Source organism: Apostichopus japonicus, chromosome 11, assembly GCF_037975245.1.
Source record: "Apostichopus japonicus isolate 1M-3 chromosome 11, ASM3797524v1, whole genome shotgun sequence".
In the NCBI taxonomy this organism is placed as follows: domain Eukaryota; kingdom Metazoa; phylum Echinodermata; class Holothuroidea; order Aspidochirotida; family Stichopodidae; genus Apostichopus; species Apostichopus japonicus.
This window is the reverse complement of record NC_092571.1, coordinates 24,660,554-24,682,443: the sequence shown is the minus strand read 5'-3', so window position 1 is coordinate 24,682,443 and position 21,890 is coordinate 24,660,554. Positions and strand designations below refer to the sequence as shown.

General features: G+C 38.5%; 1 protein-coding gene across 2 annotated transcripts in view; it reads right to left on the bottom strand.

Moving 5' to 3' along the window:
- Positions 1–21,890, bottom strand: part of LOC139976473 (forkhead box protein J3-like) — a 46,134-nt gene that overhangs the window by 2,351 nt on the left and 21,893 nt on the right. The window contains exons 3-9 of one of the 2 annotated variants that reach the window (XM_071985244.1): positions 13,131–13,226; positions 8,386–8,493; positions 7,541–7,685; positions 6,651–6,860; positions 5,371–5,412; positions 2,820–2,930; positions 37–198 (exon numbers count right to left, since the gene is read on the bottom strand). In XM_071985244.1, the coding sequence (XP_071841345.1) occupies positions 37–198; positions 2,820–2,930; positions 5,371–5,412; positions 6,651–6,860; positions 7,541–7,685; positions 8,386–8,493; positions 13,131–13,226 (874 nt within the window). The remainder of the gene's footprint in view (positions 1–36; positions 199–2,819; positions 2,931–5,370; positions 5,413–6,650; positions 6,861–7,540; positions 7,686–8,385; positions 8,494–13,130; positions 13,227–21,890) is intronic. The other variant, XM_071985245.1, reaches the window with a different exon arrangement.

The following is a 21,890-nucleotide window of genomic DNA, read 5'->3' as shown; positions in this document are numbered from 1 at the left end:
GCCTTTAAATAGTCACATGACTGTTTGAGAGCTTACTGGGAGATACAGCTCCTGAGCTTGGTGAGAGGAGGCCACCACTGTTTTGCAGCATTCCTGCCTGTTGGAAAAACTGGTTCAGAGAACTGGCCAGGTCTGCAAACTGTGACGGTTCCAGGGACCAGTTCTTCAAGTCAGCCTGCCTCATACTTTCATACAGCCCTACAGAGAGACAGAAATAAAAACAGCACTTGAATATTGGATTGAAATTAATTAACATGCCTAACGATGGGAATGTAGCTTACTTAAGAATGATTTACAGCCAAAGTTACAAACAACAGCCAATCAGTGAAGGCTACACTGCAGCAATAGTTTTATGCTGGCAATTTTGCCAATTCCCTCCCCACACCCCCCACTACCCTCCATCACCCAATCTAGTTCGGATCAACCATGTTTTAAGATTCGGCAAAAAGGAATTCTTAGGGAGTTATTAAGAACTACAATAAAAGACCTTGTTATGAGAATTTCATACTTGTAACCATAATTCCACTTATTTTTTATTTTTTTGATACGCTCTATGCCTGTCTTTCAAATGCCCTCAAGGACTCATGAGTCACAATGGCATGCAAGTATGTTCTTCAGCTTAAGTAAATTACTCAAAAAGGCCCACGCAAACCCAATAATACGGCCACAACTGACTTTTGTGATCTGAAATAATATTTTCACAATGGATTAGATAAACCGATTTAGATTTTTTCAAGGACGGATCATAATTGTGCTCAACGTCTTCCTTTGGTGCACCCCCCCCCAACGAAATAATATAAAGTGCTGTTGAAATTGTAGTTCAACCATGGATTAGTATGACGTTGAACAGGCTTCAATAGAAACGACACAATATGTATCACTGGAGTGAACATTCTATATACAATCTGTAGTTTAGAGACACTTTATGCTGAAAGCAACTGACACACAGATAACACATAGCCTGAACTAACAGTTATCTTTCATTTTATGGGCACAAAAACTTTGACAAGATCAATATTTTTTACTATCAATGAGACTTTGACTGGAACCATTTTTAATGAAATCTACTCATAACAACCTTTTCTTTAAAGGGGGGGGTGGGGGGAGGCACAAACATAACTATCTTTGGCTTATATGACAGAGATCTTTGTGAACATTAAAGAACTTCCCAAAGGAAAATCTTGATCAGTTTGGGAGCTGTCATCATGTAAATCTGTGATGTCCTACTGCCACTTTTTGATCTGAAACAGTTAACTTTGCCTTTGTGTTTCTGTTCATGTCAAAGGTCAAAATGTTCATAGTTTTGACACTGAAACCAATGCCATGATTAGTACATGCGTCACAAGGAGGAGGTCAATATTTTAGATTCAGTATTTGCCTAACCAATCTCCACTGCAAAATATATACATTGTAATAAAAGAAAGAGGAACGAGAGAATATGGAGTGCATGTGGCTCAATGATGTCATAGTTAGACTTGATCAAGTCTTCAGCCTAATATGTAATGAGGAAGTTTAAATCTGTTATATCTACCAAATGGAATCACTTCTTCCTTCACTTTTTTTTGGGGGGGGGGGGGGGGGAGATGTTCATGACAGTTATCTCTATCACATTGACCAATAATGATGGTTCGGTTTGCGTCTCCTTTAATGCAGTAACATACTGGTTTGCTATGGTTCACTGCACAGACTACCATACCTATAATCCTATGTTTATGCCACCCAATTCCCGTATGTCGGTGACTTAGCAGTTTCTTTCAAAATGTTCTTTAAAGGGATATATCCTGAAGGCTGGAGAACTTGATTAATTAATTAACAAAAATTTTGCTGGACAAAAATTCCTGCATCTTTAGCTCAAAATCATCTCATCTTTACAGTACTTTATATCGTGAAGATATCAAAAGTTTTTGCATCGGGTGATTTTTTTTTTTATTGCATCTGGCAACAAACAGAGTAATATTCATCATGGCAATTGAACCTGAAAATTTTTCTTAATAATATTTTAAATCATGTATCAACAGAAGAAAATAGCATTTCTACAATAACAACGATAACAAAACATTGCATTTAGAAGAAATCTAAATACAGAATGAGATCTAAATAGTAAATACTGAATGAAATCTAGCTACAGATAACATTGAGAGTTATGCAAATGATTCAAAGGTATCATATTTCAAAGATGAATCAATAACAAGATTATACTACAAAGTGAATACTTTTGAAGAACATCTGCAAAGATGATATCACAGATAACTTAATACTGTGATCCACTTTTCCTGGAATTAAGAGAAGACATAACCTGTTAAAATATGTTACATTCAATCTACCATACCTCCTGTTAAGGACAATGGTAGTGATTTGGGGGTGTTTTCACTTTTCAACTAAACAATATAGAGTTGTAGTTTTCTCTCCAAGATGAGTGTGTCATTGTCTATTTTCAGAATATCAATTAGAAGATTCGTGCAATTGTGTATATATATGTTGCTATTATTTACAGCACAGACCATGCCATTACAATAATCTTGTATCAAAAGATTAATTCCAACAATGGATACACCCAGGCAAAGATCAAGAGGGGGGGAGGGGGTTGCCAAAAATAGATAGTGGTTGATGGCACAACCACACATGTAGACTTATTACATAGACCTTATTTACAGCCAAATTATGGCTAAGCATACATCATTTTCTTTTTAAAAGTTTAGTGTTTTTCTGAGAGAGATACCCCGATACCTCTCCCCCCCCCCAAACGAGGGGTCAACTTTAGGTACCCCAGGACCACATCTCCTTCTTTTAAGAATCCTTGATCCGCCCCTGATACATACCTTGAAACTGTGAAAGATCGATGTCACTCCACTGCGCCGATTTCACACTTTCTTTCAAGAGATCAATGTTTTGAAGCCAATCGTAGGCAGAATTATTTAAGTTACTTGGACCTGTTGAACCAAAAAAAAGAAAACAGAAATTCAAAATAACAACATGTTATTCGAATACTTGGATTCTTCAGCCAGTTGAACTATTTACCTCACACTTGTTTGGGTTTCCATACTCTCACAATCTATCTCAAGGTACTGACGACGGTAAATGATAAAAATATGTAAATTTATTTGCCAAAAACCCAAGATTTCACGGTATGTGAACCTCAGCTGCGCATGCAAATCAAGATTTAAGATCTAAGATGGGAACAGCAAAACTGACCTTCAACCACGGAATGAAATCCATGAAACGAAAGGTCGACCACATTTTAAGTACAAGAGGATAAACACATACATGTGTGGGAGGACATGACAAGATATTAAAAAAATAATGATAATAATTTTAAAAAAAGGAACTTGGGCTTTATTTTGACAACAGAAATGACAATGACCATTCCATTATTCTAATACTCAGGACAAAAACTACCCAACAATTTGCAATCTACTTTTATTTTTTAGCAAGCAATCTGCTTTTCCATATTTTTGACCATTGAACCATTACAAGCCTAATATCACAAGATTATATGGTACAAAAATGTACCTGCTACTGTTGGTTCCAGTATAGGTCACATGACATATTGTCAGTGAGGATTTGCTGATTCGACTTCTGCAGCTTTCCTACGGCTAAGTAATTTTTTTATATCTTTTTATATACATTATATACATTCTGCCATCCTCCACTGCCCCCTCCCCTTGCCTCCCTCCTCCTCTCCCCTCATCCTCCTATAAATACTTGTGGAATGTAACACTGGATTTCAAATCAATGAGGCTGCTATGTATGCTTAATATCGGCGAAGGTTTACAGGATAAAACTTTGGATTCGGTAACAACGCTGGAACAGTTATTACTGATATTTTATCAGAGGGTCTTCTAAGGACCTCTGTAACTGTATGAGGGCAGTACTAATTGCAATGGGATAAAAAGAAAAAAAGCCACATTGTCTCATATTGGTTTCTAAAGTAATAGAAATGATATTGTTTGTTTGACTAATGGAATATTAAAGAATGGAAATAGAAAGTTAATATATTTCAGAGAACAAAAGTGAAAAGCCCCAAAACAAGGGTAAGGAGATAAAATAACCAGTGTACCTTACCAGTATATGTCTAATATCCAATATCTGGTATTCCCAATGAGAACAAACTGATGTGGTATTAAGGATGGGGGGGGGGAAGGGGGATACTACCCCAACAGTTCATGCCTTCCTGTTCTTTGCATTACATGGATTTTTTAAACAATAATTGCCAGAGAACCATGTTCTTTATAAAATTAAAAAATGTTTTGGGAAATATCCAAATAGGGATTTATCGCATTTTCTCTACCGGAATACAAAACTAGAAAGTCTATTAGCTATTTAGGTCGACTTGCGGCTTATGTGTATCGTCTGTAATTTATGCAGAGAAGAGGACCAACCATCTCCCGTTAAGATCACATGGTTGTCAGATAAGGATACCTGACTTCGGTCAAAAGTCGACGACAAGGTTTTGCCATGTATTAAAATCTGCTATGGTTACTTAACCACTGCAATGAAACACAGTGCAATACACTGCAATGAAACACAGTGAAATACACTGCAATGAAACACAGTGAATAAACTGCAAATAAACACAGTGCAAATGCACTGCAATGAAACACAGTACATACACTGCAATGAAACACAGTGTAATACACTGCAATGAAGCACACAGTACTTAGATGTTTACTTTAACTGTGTGGGACGACTTTCAACGACATGTCTCTACGGGTTACCCAAGAATTAGCAGAACTTCAGTCCCACACCTTGGTCAGTTATCTAACTAAAATACTTTTACTAAATGCTCACAATCACAAAATAATTGGCTGTCTAGACAGTTGTTACTTTTACATGATTCACTTTCTACTGACACACTCTTCTGCCTTTATGTATTTACAAGCCATATTAGCTTCCCTGTCTTCTCACATCTTTAGCAGCTCACCAGGGTTCTGATCATTGCTTATGTCTGACCAAAAACACAAAGGGTGATCAATTAAATTCTCTCAAGGCCCAGAAAGGAAACAAATAAATATATTTGTCTGAGCAAAGGGCAAGAGGAAACCATATCACTACATCTAGCAGGTCGAATGTTTCTAAAACACCCGCATATCTGTCACCTGATCAGTGGCAAGATTGTGGGTTCCATTTTTTTCTGTGGGCCAGGCTTGCAATATTTCACGGGTTGTACACAGCCCATGGGCTACTGATTGATAACTCCTGGAGTAGGGTGAGAATGCTAGGGTTGTATAGAAGACAGGTTATGGAGAAGCAATGTTAGTACACCATTACACGTACGCATCATGCCGGGTATAAATAGATTAGTCAGCTATATCACCAACGGGAGAAGGGTGTGGGGACAAAATGTAGGCTATATAGCATGCCAAAGCTTACCTTCTGATCCCCTCCATAAATGCTGTCTCTCTGGATGATTTACTGTGTGGGGTGAAAATGGATTGAAACTTTGCTGCGTTGTTTTAGGATGGGAGAGGGGAAGGGGATTGGGGGAGAGGCACAAGAGAAGGAACAAGAAAATGTCAAGCCAACCCTTAGGATACTTTTTCTTGTTTCTTGTTCTTTTATCTAAATATCACACTTTTGCAATAACTGATAGACGAAGCATATGATCATCTGTAAACTTGTTTGCTGTTTGGTCAACCTCTTTTGTGTACCCTGAAGCAATGTAGGTTTATTAAATACCAAACTTAAATTCAAGTCATTCACTGAGAAATCCCCATTTCCTTGTAAATCCCATATGACCTAACAATGTCAAAGATACTACGAAAGTTAGATTAATACTCCCTTACCTTACTTAGATATTCGGATGCCATAATACTTTACAGCCGTCCTTCTGTGTTTATACTAATCTATCTTTTAAGCTAACAATCTCACTGCATGGTTACAATGGTTACAAACTGCTTCACCAATCAAATCACCCTTTTTGGTTTGAACTAACACTTCGGACCGACAGATGGCTAAGGAAAGGGCTTGAATATGAACATTAAAACAACTATATTACAATATCCTGAACTCTTCCAACAGATGACACAAGATGACCAACCCTACCTGAGGTAGCCATTCAGCCCTGATACAACTAATTGAGTTACAGGGCTAGAGAATTGCTATTCAGCCTCGCTTCAACCAATCAAGTTGGGAGGCCGTAGGATTGCCATTCAGCATTCAGTTGGGAGGCCCAATGCCATTTAGCCTTGTTTAGAATTACTGAGTTGGTAGGCCCTGGGATTGCCTTTCAGCCTTGAGTTGGGAGGCCCTGGGATTGCCTTTCAGCCTTGAGTTGGGAGGCCCTGGGGTTGCCATTCAGCCTTGAGTTGGGAGGCCCTTGGAGTACTTTTCAGCTATGTTTAGAGTTAAATGAGTTGGGTCTCCCTGGGGTTGCCTTTCAGCCTTGAATTGGGAGAACCTGGGATTGCCTTTCAGCCTAGATTTGGGAGGCTCTTGATTGCCATTCAGCCATTCAGAGTTGGGAGGCCCTAGGAGTACTTTTCAGCCATGTTTAGAGTTAAATCAGTTGGGATTCCCTAGGATTGACATTCAGTCCTGTTACAACTAATTGAGTTCCAAGGCTAGAAAATTGCTATTCAGCCTCCCTAGGATTTGCGATTCAGCCTTGTTTTAGACTAACTGATAGGGGGGTGTATGAGGAGTTCTCTTACCAGTGTTATATTGCTGAGGTGAATGCTGTGGAGGATGTTGGTGAGGATGATGTTGGTGCTGTTGCTGTTGCTGATGTTGTGACTGCGGACTGTGCAGGTGATGGCTATTGTTGCTCAACTGGGAGCAGTTGGATCCACTAAAGGTTTGAGAATGTGTTGCAACACCAAGGTGACTATTATCTCCTTGAGACTGCTGGAATAAGTTCCCAACTGGGTCGAGAGAGGAAAATGAGTTGTTATTGACAGAATGTAAGATTCCAAGGTTGATGAGTAGGGGGTTTAGTCAGAAACAAAAACAAAATATATGTAAATGATACAAACAAAATATGTAAATGATGTAAATGAGCTGCACGTCACACTGAAGAAATGAATGAGTTAGTATGAGAGAAAAAGATCGCACAGCAATTCAGAGACAACAGAAAAGATGGATCGAAAACTGAATTTTGAAACCAAAGTTTTTTTTAGAACAGAAACCCATCCAAATCCTTAAATCTCTGTCAACCTGTCAATTGCCCATGTTTATTATCAAACTTAAGTTTAATTTCATCAAAGTTTCAATACCTCTGTCACCAAAACCCGTACAACGATTACCCTTTTCATTATTTCGAATGTACCGTTAGAGTGTAAGAATTCTGGGTGCATAGTCCAGGAGACCATCGCACATTACGAAGAAATGTGTACCACAGAAAATACAGACCATATTGAATTCCCCGATGACTGTAACCAAAATGATGTCGAACTTAGGCCTTTAATATATGCTAACTATATGTTAAGTTGAACATTTAAATTTATCGCTTAGAGATCTAATCTTTCGAACCATTAAGATGACTGGCAAAAATTTTTAAACAGTTTGGGCTTGATATTTGTGAAGGGTTGCTCCTTTTTCTCACCTTGTGAAGACTCAAATATTGATTTGTACAAACTCTTGAAAGAGGCACTGAGGTCTTCGATGTTAGGGTTAGACTCCATCAGTCTCTGACTGGGGTCAGGCATTGGCGGTTGTGTCGTTGTTATCACTGGAAGTTGACTAGGCATCTGAGAAATTGAGAGCGGAAAGATCAAATAATGCAAAATTGTGACATCTATGACAACAGGCCGTCTGAGAATGGATCTTGTCTGAGGAATCTTGTCTTTGAATGGGCAAAATGAGAGCATACAGTAAGCACTGCTGTTGTAGCAAAATTAAATCTATCATTCCGTGCTGATTCAGGCACGGTTAGCGGTAAAGGGAAATATTTTTACTTCTGGCAAGAGTGCTGATGTAGTGAGTAGACAGGAGAGGAAACAAACTAAATATTTTACTTCTGGCAAGGAATATAACCCTAGCTTTCACATGTATGTACATTAAAAATTCTTGGTTCTCATATGATAACAACAATAGTAAAAATTCTACAATCAAAAACTAAGGTTGTGAGGAGACAGGTAAGCAAGGAACTGAAGTTACAAATACAGATACAGCTTTTCATTTTTGTAACAACTAGACCATTTTTCACAGCATTTTGCTTTGCGATGACAAATGAAAAATTTCCATACTTAATAATATTCAGTTATTAATATTGGAATAAGCAAGCCCCCACTTCCTTCTCCCCCCCCCCTCTTCCCCCAACCCCCCTAATAGAAAGAAAAGTGACAACAACATATCAGCTTTTATCTATAGGTCACAACATAGTGATAGTTCTATAATTGTATGGAGACAGATGGGAAATCAAATTAAATGTTAATAATCAAGAAATACCTGTTGCTGATGATGTGAATTTGGAATGGTGACTGGCTGAACCTGTACTAGACTGCCAACACTACTATTAGAATTGTGAAGCCCTTCATCTGGGCTGTATGGGGAACCCTGTGAGAAAAAGAAACAATCAGTTGATAACAGAATGGAAACATTTTATACATATTTACCAATGTTACTTTGAATCTTGTGTAAGAATGAAATGGGGCAAACATAGCATAGGAAGTAGCCAATCACAGGGTAAAGGTCACCATCAAATGTGTTACCAGATGGTTCTGGTCAACAGTAGGGCAAGGCTTGAAGAGTGCAATACTTGGGTGGAGACCGGTAAGCAGACAATAATATACATCTTCCAAATTGATTGATTTGGAAATTGACAAGCAATCAGCTGGCTCTCCTATAACAATAATTACTAATGTATTTCCACAGCTATCAGGCACTATCGTACATCATTTACAACTCAAGGTCATATTCTGTGAGACTGTATTTTGACTGTACATAAGGAGAACTGTGGGGGTGGGGGTGGTGGGGTGGGGGGGGTTGGGAGGGGCAGGGGATTGTCTTTATTGATTATCTGTTAGTTGACAAGCAGGTTACTAACAGCAAAAGCACCCTTGTCATATTTTCCAAAATAATGCCAAAAGTTACTTTTTTTAACGTTGTCCTTCCGACAACCTCCCTGACAACCGACTTTCCGAAAATTCAAGCCATATTTTCCGTTAAGTCTCTCTCAATAAACCAGACATCGAATATCAGACATCAAATATATTGACTGATACAAAAAGAGAACAAACTTCTACTGCATTCTACTGTAGTTAATAATACTAACTGTTCTGTTTGTCACATAGCTGCTGACATTTGGGTAGAAGCAACGTTAAGGGTCGCTGCTGGCAAACAACGTTAATGAATGTTGCAAGTCCGACGCTTTGTCACTATTCAGTTTCTTCAATCACTTTTGTGTCAAACCAGACTCTGCAGCCATTCACGATAAAATTATGATTCACCAAGCTCAGAAAAGATGACTTAAAATGGGGTTAAGCTTAAAGCATAGTGCTAAATGATGAGGAAGAACTGGAGCGAATCATCACTACCTGTATAAATATATCCACTGTGTAATTGTATGGCAAGTAATGTACACATGTGTGCCATCGAGTTAAGGCACACTTGCCAAACTTCGCAACTGAAGCGAAAAGTTACGGAAAATATGTCAGCTTGAACAGTATCTTCAATCATGCATGAGTTAAATCTAGAGTAAGGATCGTCCCAAATTTCAAAATGTTGCCATGTTACAGTTTTTCAAGTAGTTTTAAACACTTAAGTGTGATGTTAATGATAAGAATTGAAAGAATTTTTACTCTTTTTTTTTGTGGATTCCTCATTATCACAATTTGCAGATAAATTCAGATGTTTTTTTTTTGGTACTCAAGTCGACAAAGAACGCTTGAAACCTTACTGTGAACATTCCAAATATACTTATAAATGGTCATTGACATTCGAAAGAGATAAACCAAAAACAAAAGTCTCAAAGATTAATGATTCCGTTTGTTTCAGGGTATCAATCTGGTGCTTCCCCTTAAGCATCTTGCCATCTGTGAATCCATTCAACCGCAACTAATATCCACCTCCAGGTGCGCAAAACCGTCACTCTCCCTGGTACTCATATACTGCACTAACGGCACTTCATAAAAGGGTACTGCCGGGCAAAAACATTTAATGCCGAAAATTTTAATCTGATGACATAATACGGTTGTTATTTCCTGTCACCATTCTCCCTCCTCCAGCTGTTACCGCCTATCAGTCTTAATACCAATCTCTGTACTTCAGCTGGAGGCAACATCATGTTCCAAAATAAATATATATATTTACCACAGATCTGAGTGTAGTATATATACACATGTATATACCAAGAGAGTGACAATCGCTGGCAAAATCGCCCGACTTAAAAATAATCTGATTTTATCGTCTAAGGTTAGGTTGAAGAATATGTCAACAGGACTTTTATATCTTTGACAAATGTACAGTAGAAATCGCCCAAACCGTGTATCATTTGATAGAGGCGAAACACTAGGAGGACGATGTGATGTGCTGTCATCGATGACAGCCTACGACGATGGCGCTGAAGTAATAATGTACAGACTGTACAGTACAGGATGGTATTGCCATGTACGCCAACTATCAGCCTTAAAGGGAGTTACTGGGATACCACTTACCGCTCTACCTGTGATTTGTTTAGCTAATAGCAAAACACCATTTAATAATAAAGAAGAAACAAAAGCAAATTCTATTGCTACTTCCATAGCTTTCATAAGTGACAATTTTTTAGCTGTTTTAGATATTTTTCTGTTTGATGCTATTCAAATACTAAAATACCAACAACAGCAAAAAAAAGTACGTCAATAACTGAAGTAGTCAAGTTTCATTTCTCAGCTAGTGAACTAAACAGCAAACACTTTGCTTTCAAAGTTGTGTCTAAATACTGTTATGGAAATGTGGTCAGGTGATGACAGGCTGAAGCTTTAATTGATGAATCAAATTCGGTATCTAGGGTTCATTTATTTATAAACCATTTGGTGGAAAGGGTTTGGAGAGAGTCATAGTATAACCAGCCTCAAAACGTATTTTTAGAAATGCTCTCCTAGGCTTGGAAAGCACAAAGACGATTGGGCTTTTAGTGATTTCTTGGGATACATAATTTGTGACAACATTCAAACAGTAAATATTGCACACAAGATTAATAATCCTTGAAACCTTCAAGATTCTGACACTAATGTGAATCATGATATCATGTAACAAGTTCATGCAAGCTTGACTTTTGAGTGAACAATTATTTTCCAATGACCTTTGACCTTCCAGTGAAAAGAAAAGGGTTATTGTATATATTCACATACATGGCTCTACATATCAAGCATACAAGCTTCTACTTAGAGCTGCAGTAGTTATGTTAACAAGGTCTACATACTTCGATTTCTAATGACCTCACAAGGCCTTTGATGACCTCCAAGATAACACCAGGTTTCTTATACTCAATAACTGATCCATGTACCAAATATGAAGTTTATCCACCGACTCCTTACCCAAGGTGTAATCATTTGTTTTACCTCCATTGAACCTCAAATGACCTTTAAACAGCGAAAGAAAACAACACTGGGGTTCTTGTACTCAATAAGGAAAATCAACATAGCAAGTATATCAACTTCATCGGGAGCTTCAGCTTGAGATTATCAGTTAAAAGACTTTCTAGAATATGACCTCTGTTGACCTCAAATGACCTTTGAGCTCCACAGAAAACAAAAGGAATTTGTAGGGTTCAACATAGCTTTACATTGCATTCTGCTACGTAATTTAGCAGATAAGTAACTTCTACACCAGAGCTCACGACTGGCATTTGATATTGCAAACCCGCGGACCCGCAAATACTAGTCAAATCTAACATCTGGCTAGAAGTTTACTGTCTGTCACTAAATTGAAAGACAATTTAAAAAGTTCACAAACAATGCACGTATTTAAGAACGCTTTAGCAAGTAATCGAAAAATTATATACACTATCATGGTAATTTATAACATGTGCATACTGTCAGTTTGCATGAAGGGGGTCTCAAATTGCTTTATTTTTTTTATTAAAGGCGAGGGGAACCTCCTTCCCCATTTTGCGGATCACACGTACAGTACAATGGAGAGCATTTGCATCAGTCCAATTTGGGAGCTACTGTACAGTAGGTTACACACAGTCATGAATAACCTGTCCATACAACAACAGCTATATGCACAGATCAGCCTAAAAAGCTTGGATTCTTCTCTCATTTATTTCATTGATGACAAATATATTCCAGGCAAATATATCACGAGAAATGAAAGATTCTGTCAGTATTCATTACACAATTTGTCAAAATTGAGTGAAAGAAGAACAGGATTAGATTCATATGGACTGTCACAGACTGTCACTCCCACTGGCCAAAAGACTCTTGATATGTTACATTCACATTGCAAGAAAATCTTTTCTGCAAGACTGAACAAGATCAAACATCCCTTTCCAGTGCCGCACTTATTCATCAATTTCAAGGTCTCCTTTTATGAATGTATTTATTTGTTTGTTTGTAACTGGTGAGTCTGGCGTATATACTGTACTTATATATGTATATATTTGTTATGGTAGGCACTGCTAGTTCACAACTCACTGAGTTTCATCAACTCAATATAGGCCAGTCTGCCAGATCATTTGAATTATATATCATCCACTACAGGTTCCAGTGAAAGCAGGTTGGGATGAGAATCCTCTGTGGGTATGATCTAGAACACCAGAGTGATTGATGGCCACTGGGTGGAGGGTGTACATACATGTGTAATAATCACAGTGCTCATCAGAAGCAGCGAGAGTTGGTGTGCAGGCAGCAGATTAAATATAACCAGAGCTGGCCAGACAGCACCAATGGGGATCTCAAGCCACGCCCTGAATCAACAAGAGGACAACTTAGTTTTCACATGTTAGCCAAGTAAAACATGGCCAAGAAGAGCTTCCAGCAGTGATTGGCATCAACTTTGCACCGATTGGAACTTACTGACCAGCACCAATCAGAAATGGATGAATACCTACTGACCGGTACTCCTCGATTACCACTTACAGACGACAGTTGAGGACTTGTTTAAACACAACAGTAAACCAAGTTAGCCTGGACACTGAAAAGTGGGAGGGGGGGTGAGGAGCACTGGACTAATTCTTGCTAGATCCCTGGTTTTCACAGAATACTTACCCTATCATTAATATGCCTCCTCTTGGGATCTTTCTTAGAATGAAATGGACCGATTGAATCCTCCTTAGGACTGGTATCAATTGCCCAGTAGGATCCCTGAAGGAAAAAAAATGAGAAAAAAAAATAGATCAAAGTAATGATCATACATTAGTAATCTAAGTTATGAAATAGACATTTTGGTTGTCAACATCAAACTCATCACCATTCACATCTGGAAAGCATAAATTATGAACCAGTTACTGTATTATATCTCCAAATTTCCATTGAAATCTATTCTCTGCATAGATTGGACATTTATGCAGCAATGACTGTCAATAGACAGATGTCTGCTCAAACATTAAACCGTGGAAGTGTTACCCTACTTTCATGATGAAACAGAAAGACAGACCTTTCGTTCTAATCGCTAACCATCAATTTTCCTCTGCTCTGAGCTGTTGCTGCTGCAGTGACTCAGTTATGCAGTTCATGCTATTATCACTATATATGCATGAAGGCATTTACCCTGGTTATACTGTCATGCTCACAGTATTCTTCAGTTTGAAAAATGGATGAACTAGGAATTAATACAGTATTGATGATATGAGTCGTGTACACCCTCCGGGTTACTGTTAATGGACATCCTTTTCATGCAGCTGCCTCTATAAAAGTTATACACAACTGGACATAGTGAATGTAAGAGCCTCGTAACAACTTGCCTTTGATAAATCCTTAAATGTCTCACTATCTTTTAGGTTTACGTCACAATTCCCAAATTTCACCGGTTTTGGTATTTCCAGGCGAGGATGCTAACCAATCCCCAGTCTGCTGAGCGTACTTTGTCATAGTCGAATAAACTTGATTGATGCCCCCTCCTCTCATCCCTACTCTTACATCTACTTTTTCCTTCTTCCAAATATACTATTCATCGCTTGTCTACCTTCTCCTACATTGCCTATATATCAAGCCCAATGTGTCTACCTATCATCCTTCCCCTCATCCCCCTCTCCCCTTCCCTCATCCCCCTCTCCCCTTCCCTCATACCCCTCTCCCCTTCCCTCAGTCCCCCCCACTCTTCCACCTCATACAGTAGTTCAGATGATGTAAGATCTTTCTTTCTCAAATTTTTTTTCCCTGTTTTGGTTACATGATGCTGTCATGAACATTTTCTTTGTAAGATTTATCATCTTAAATGTTGTTTCCTGTTTCACTACAAATGCCAGCTATTTACATATTTTAGATACATGAATGTGCATAATCTTTTAATTTCAGCAGTCAGGCTAAACACTTGTAACCCTTTTTATTAAGAATGCTCTCTAATAACTTTATTTTGTAGAACTGCACCATGTTAAAAAACCAGAATGCAAAATGCATTGAGGTTTCGATGACTTCAATGCACTAGACTTCTGCTTGTTAGTATAACCAGAACTAGCTGTTACTAACACTATGGCATGCTAACACAGGTCAGTCTACTGTACATGGCTATACACACCTCGATCAAAAGCAATAGGGTTCTTGTACTCAATGTTATGAATCCACACACCAAGTATTACAAAACCAAACCAAATCTCTAATAACTTCGCACATTAGGGTTGCAGAGGAGTCCACTTATGGACAAGTTAGATTGGAATATGCCTAAGAAACTTCAAAGAATCAACTTGAAAGAAGCTAATACAGGTCACTGGAGGTCAACCTGAGGTCAAAGGTCACCCAAATGCAGTTCGACTATTGTATTACAATAGCGTAACTCTCAACCCTGTCAGTGGTAGTTTCACAAGTTACATTTTGACCCATAAATGACCTTTGGTGACCTTGGATCACATCACGGTTATTTTTGAAAATGTGTCCCTACTTCATTCACAACTTGTCCTAATATACCAGCCATGTCAGACTTCGTGACTAGAAGTTGTTGCAAAAATTAGCATAAGTTGGGAGTTTTTGGCACTTAATCAACCTTGAATGACCTTGAATGACCTAATGGTTTTTATCAAAAATGTTCCTCTTGATGATGTGCACTCTGTCCTAAAATCCCAACCTTGATGGACTCTTGGTTCTCACGTTATTGCAAAAATACTAGTTTTTGACCCCTAATTGACCTTTGTTGACCTTGGATCATATTACCGTTATGTTTTGAAACGATCCCTTACCCCATTCACAACTAGTCCCAAAATGTCAACCATGTCGGACCCTGTCAATGGTAGTTTCACAAGTTATTGAGAAAAGAAACACATTTTGACCCATAAATGACCTTTGGTGACCTTGGATCACATCACGGTTATTTTTGAAAATGTGTCCCTACTCCATTCACAACTCGTCCTAATATACCAGCCATGTCAGACTTCGTGACTAGAAGTTGTTGCAAAAATTAGCATAAGTTGGGAGTTTTTTGCACATAATCGACCTTGAATGACCTTGAATGACCTAATGGTTTTTATCAAAAATTTTCCCCTTGATGATGTGCACTCTGTCCTAAAATCCCAACCTTGATGGACATTTGGTTCTCACGTTATTGCAAATATACTAGTTTTTGACCCCTAATTGACCTTTGTTGACCTTGGATCATATTACCGTTATGTTTTGAAACGATCCTTTACCCCATTCACAACTAGTCCCAAAATATCATCCATGTCGGACCCTGTCAGTGGTAGTTTCACAAGTTATTGTGGAAAAAAAACACATTTTGACCCATAAATGACCTTTGGTGACCTTGGATCACATCACAGTTATTTTTGAAAATATGTCCCTACTCCATTCACAACTTGTCCTAATATACCAGCCATGTCGGACTTCGTGACTAGAAGTTGTTGGAAAAATTAGCATAAGCTGGCAGTTTTTTGCACATAATCAACCTTGAATGACCTTGGATGACCTGATGGTTTTTATTAAAAATGTTTCTCTTGATGAGGTGCACTCTGTCCTAAAATTTGATTGGCCTACAATGTTCACACATAATGTTATTGCTAGAAATGTATCAAAACCAACCTTTGGCCCCTCATAACTTGAGAACTGGGTGTCCGATTGAAGCGGGAGTTGGTTTCCTATATTCAGCACAAAAAGCTCTATCATATGTCAACAAATTTTCAAACTTATCTTTGTTCTGTTTTGTTTTGCCCTGTATCTCCTAAAATGAGCATATTTTTTAAGATTTGACCTTTGACCTTTTGACCTCGTGGTCAGATGTAGTTTGACACGCTGATTCCAAAAAGCAACATGACAAGTCTGTGCGACCATCCTAACTGTACTTATTAAAAAACAAAAACATTGACCTCTGATAACTTCGCACACGAAGGTCGCACAGGGGTCAACTATGGACCATTTTGATCGGAAGGTACCTTTGAGATCCGATTATGGCCACGAAAATTCAAATAACCCAAAAAACTGATAAAGGTCACCGGAGGTCAACCTGAGGTCAAAGGTCACCTAGATGCAGGTCGACTTCCTGATTACAATAGCGTAACTCCCAACCTTCACGGACATTTGGTTCTCAAGTTATTGCAAAAATACTAGTTTTTGACCCCTGCTTGACCTTTGTTGACCTTGAATCACATGACCGTTATGTTTTGAAACGATCCCTTACCCCATTTACAACTGGTCCCAAAATATCAACCATATCGGATCCTGTCAATGGGAGTTATTGCTTGTTTTAATATTTTGGTTTTTGGCCTCTAACTGACCTTTGGTGACCTTCACAGGCACCACAAAAAATAGGGCACATCTACTCAATGTGGTACTCATGTACACCAAATATTAGATTGGTCCAAGCTTCCCTACTTGAGATACCGTGTTTACAAGCCAGGCGTCACACACACACACACACACATACATACATACATACACACATACATACACACATACACACACTCTCCGCCTGCATGAATGCATAGGTTACGATTTCATCGAAACCAAAAACTTGTTATAAACTTACAACTTGCTGGTCAATGACACTAGCTTCACTCTTGGAAGAAGAACCAGACACTATATACATATATATATATATCAGTCCTGCTGTGAAGTTAAATTGGTCAAGTGGGCACACTAAAATAGTGATGACTACTCCCTTGTGCATGTCTCAGTCAATTTGGTATAGTAATGACTGACATCTATGACTTAACCTGGTCTGGAAAGAAACACTCACTAAAGGTGGGTGTGGAAATGTGATCCCTGGATAGACCCACAGGTTTAGTCTTAGAACACAAAAGAAGAAATGAAGAAAGAGGATTCGACCTTCAAGAAAGAGATTATCCCACAGGAATGAGATTATCCCTAGTTAACCTCAATTTCAAAATGCTCTGGCTTCTTTCTCCATCTCATGCGGTTGCAGAAGTGGAGATGAGATTGATGGAGGTCAAGTGGGAGGTCAAATGGGATTAGTCTTGAAGGACAGAGCAAATGTCAAGAAGAGGTAGGTACGGTACAGTAGTACTCCGGGCCTTTCTGATGTTAAAGCAACTTTTTGCGCCCTTTTATATAATATTCTCAACCTCATTGACTCCACGATGCCATAATGACATACATAACTAGCTTATCTAGATGCAAGTCTAACTTCAAATGGTGGAATAAGGTTTTAAAAAATTACAACTTTGAACGTTGTTTTTCTCGAAGATATTTTCCGTTAGGACCGCAATATACCCCGCCCATAATATGAATATTTAAATTATGTGAACGACATGTTAATAGGCTCTTGTCGCGGCAAATTTGAGCTCTGCAAGTGACTTCCACACTGATTTCCTTTGCTAGGCTTGGCGAATTGATTATGTAACACACAGGCTAACGTTCCAGACTAATAACCTTGAAAGGTGAAGAAGTGGGCAGTAGCGAAAAATGACCGGCGGTCTTACTAAAGGGCGGATTTTCAAATGATCTATTTTAAGCAACAGCACATAAGTAAACATGTTAGCTATTCATTGATTGGTTGAATTCAAACTAGTGGATTTAGGGAACTGTATGCGATTAATTTTAAATGAGTCATTAATTACTCGCGCTAATTAACGCTCTTGACAGTGACAAAAACTTATCTCAGTTCGCTGTTTTGAGATGAATACATGTCAAAACTCGATGGACATGTCAAAAAAGTGGGAAAATGGCGACTAAATGCAAATAGCTGCTTTAAGAAAGTAGCTTCCATTTTGCTGATAAGTTGTTCTGCCTGCCTTCAGGAGGAGAAACTTGAAGTAACAGTCCCTTAGCCAATTATGTCATCAAATCCTTGCATAGATGTGTGTTGAAGGTCTTTGACAATAGTAGACTGAAAAGGCCAAGGAATTAGGGAGCTGATGTTACCAGACACTTTTGTAGCTTATCTATGTTACCAATTTTACATATTACATAGATGTGAAAGTGCATAAGAAAGACCAGGTAACAGGAAGAGGGGGCCAAAGTAAATGGGACAGTAAATTTTAAGGGGGAGGGAGAAGAGGGGGGAAGAGACTTTAAGAGGAAATCTAAACTTTGATGGCTGATTTGGATATTTGAAGTGACACACAGGGTGCTTCATCATCTGTCTGCATTTCTGTCTGTAACCAAGGTTACAGTAATATAGTAAACATTGGCTCCATATACCGTTAACTTCCCAGTGTTTCTTGTAGTGCCATTCAACAGTCATAGATACTGCTATTTCTTCCTTCCCCCTCGGAAAGTTATAATACGGAATGAAAAGTATGAAACTACATAACATACCTGTATGTACAGCTCACCAAGAATGTCACTTAAAGTGTACCTATCATGGGTAAGAACTTACTAAATCCTATTCATACACATAGTAGTACTGTATATTCCACAGGGGACACATTGTACTGAACTAGAGCCTGTGAGTGGCTCAAGATTTTTGATACGGAAAAGTGGGGCAACTAATGGCTCCGGCTTGAACTTGCAGAGAGCTTTTTGCCAGCAAAGAAAAAATTGATCCCTCAAAAAAATCACGAACACCAGACCCTGCAAGAGGACATGCCCTGAAGGTTGAGAGGGTACCTATCTTTCTGTCTATCATTAAAATCCACAAATCTGGGTCATGATTATTATCAGGTTTCTGTTTCACTCCTCAATTCACCAATTGTTAAAATCTGAAATGCTTCAAAGAAAGGGAAATGATAAGTCGGGATGTGTTTTGTGATAGAAAACATTCTTTGAAAGTCCTTTTTATGTCATCGTTTATGAGAGTAGTAGCAGTTATAGACTAAAAATATTTCAGTTAAGGGCGATGGCCTACATATTAAACCAATCTGCATCCCGGGCGTGTAAACTCCATTAACCAGAGTGACTCCAACAGCAACACTTTGGAATAATTTCAAGCGATGATTATAACTAATTTATAATGTACCTGTATTCCCTGTAGCTCTCATTTTAATACATGGGTACCTACAGATTGGTAAATACTTCATCACTGAGACCTAGGCTGTACAAGTCACCAGATTCCTCGGAACTGACTGGTTTGGGGATTTACGAACAACGGTGGGAAATAGGAATAGGTGGGCACAGTGCTTAAATGTTTCCAGCCATGTAGGTAGATGGGAAAATGCACATGTAGATTGGAGACAGGTCAAAAGAGGAGTGAATTTAATCTAAGCCCAACTCATCTACCCTTTTCAAATGAACAATTCAATGGGACTACAGCTAGAATTGTGTGACAGAAATGATATTGTTTCTTATGACTCGTGATAAGTTTGTCAGTTACCCAACTTTAGATACACCTTGGAAAAACAAAAATTGAAAGGACCACCTCTTTGAAGAAGAAGACCAATTTTTGGAAGGACTTGGTAGAGTTTGGCATGCATATATCATGAGGGGACAGTAGGCACGGTAGAACAAGGTGCTAAGGTTGTGAGGAGACAGGTAAGCGAGGAGCGAAGTAAATTAATATGATATAATACTAGTCTTTCACACAGGAACCATAGAACTTTATAAGAGACACAAAACTCAAGTCTTCAAATTTTGCCCCGAGTTGCACTTTAAAGATTTACAAAGGAAAAGTACCAGGGCAAAATTGTACACCCACACACATACAGATTGGTGGCAATGACTGTAAATTACTGAAGATCAATTGGGAAGATAAACTAGTCACAGGCCCCCTGAATACAGTAATACAGTAGTTAAAAACAGAAGCTAAATAATACATGATGCATTGCACTTTATACATATATGGTCAAATACTTTTACACTGACAGTACTTTTATTTTATTGCCAAAGTTAATGGGATACATACCATTCTTCTTTTCTTTATATTTTATACAAAAGTGTTTGTCTATTAAAACATATTGAATAGATCATAAAACTTTTAAGTCAATGCAAGGGTGGTTTCTTTGGGGGGTTTGTCTGTTTTGTTTTTTGTTGTTGGAAGATTGGGTTTTTACCTGCTGGGCATAAGATTGGTGTGATCACACAATAACACCTTAGTACTGTGGAATGTATCAACTGGAGATACAACTGCCATCCATCTATATAGTACTGCATATATAGCAGTGCAGTGATCATAAACAAAACCGTCATAGAGGGTGCAAAGTGTTAAAAGGTTATCTGTCCTTTCTAGACACAGTAGAGCCAGAGTGCTGAGGTTTTGGGGAGACAGGTCAGCAAGGAGCGTAGTTAATCCTAATCACGAACAAGCAGGCACTGTAGGGAACTAGAATGGGGAGGGGGAAGGGGGGGTCACTGGTCACAGAGGGCATACAGCAGTGGCGGAATGTCCATACAGTCAGGGGGGCGGATGCCCCCCCTGACGGACTCAAATGGACTGCTGGCGCCCTTTTCAGCTCTTTACCACTTTTTACTTATTTGCGATTATTGACTTTTTTATTGCGCTCTCATCTACCTATTGACATTTGTCACATTTTGTTGGTGTAATTTGGCGATGACACCTATTTATTCTTTGTTTATCTGCAAATTTGCCAGGCCTGGAAAGGGTCATTTCCGGCGATCTAGGGAGTATCTTTACTCAAAAAATCTTTGTACGCTACGCGCCAACCTGTGGTGGCGCTCTGCTTAGATAGTGTCGAAAGCGCCCCTACAGACCATTTTCGCCCCTCCTGACCAATACCTCTAGCTCCGCCACTGGCATACAGTGATAAGTTCAAGAGTGCAAAGGTAATCAAGAAAGCCTAGTACTGTAACTGTATAGTAACTGAATATCACTGCAAACCCTGACTTCACAATCCTACAACAGTCCAGTCTTTGCTGCTCAACATGGTTTCAAGGCTAGTGTTTGTATAGTTTCTCAATATTTTCAACCCGACCTACATAAAAATAATGATAATAATAATTCAGACAAGTTTTCACATATCGCGATAAATATTCCAAATTTGCAAACCATATCATAGTTTCTTGCAAGCATTAGTCTGTAATTCTGTGTGCAGAAAAGTCATAAATGGTACTTGATTCAGTGTTGTAAACTTGTATTAACAACATTTACAAACTAGTATCTTGCATTGGTCTGTAATTCTGTGTGCAGAAAAGTCATTATGGTACTTGATTCAGTGTTGTAAACTTGTATTAACAACATTTACAAACTAGTATCTTGCATTGGTCTGTAATTCTGTGTGCAGAAATGTCATTATGGTACTTGATTCAGTGTTGTAAACTTGTATTAACACCATTTAGACGAGCAGGTAGATGAGAAAGTTGAAGTAAGTTGGACTAACGTAAGCTGGTTTGCTAGTCAACTGAGAGGGTACCACACTCCAACTTCTAATAACATTGTTAGTATTTAACATACCTTTTGAACTACAGCCCCAACGAATCAATCTGGGCAAGTACTTCCCATCATAAGAAGGAAATGAGATCATTCCTACAAAA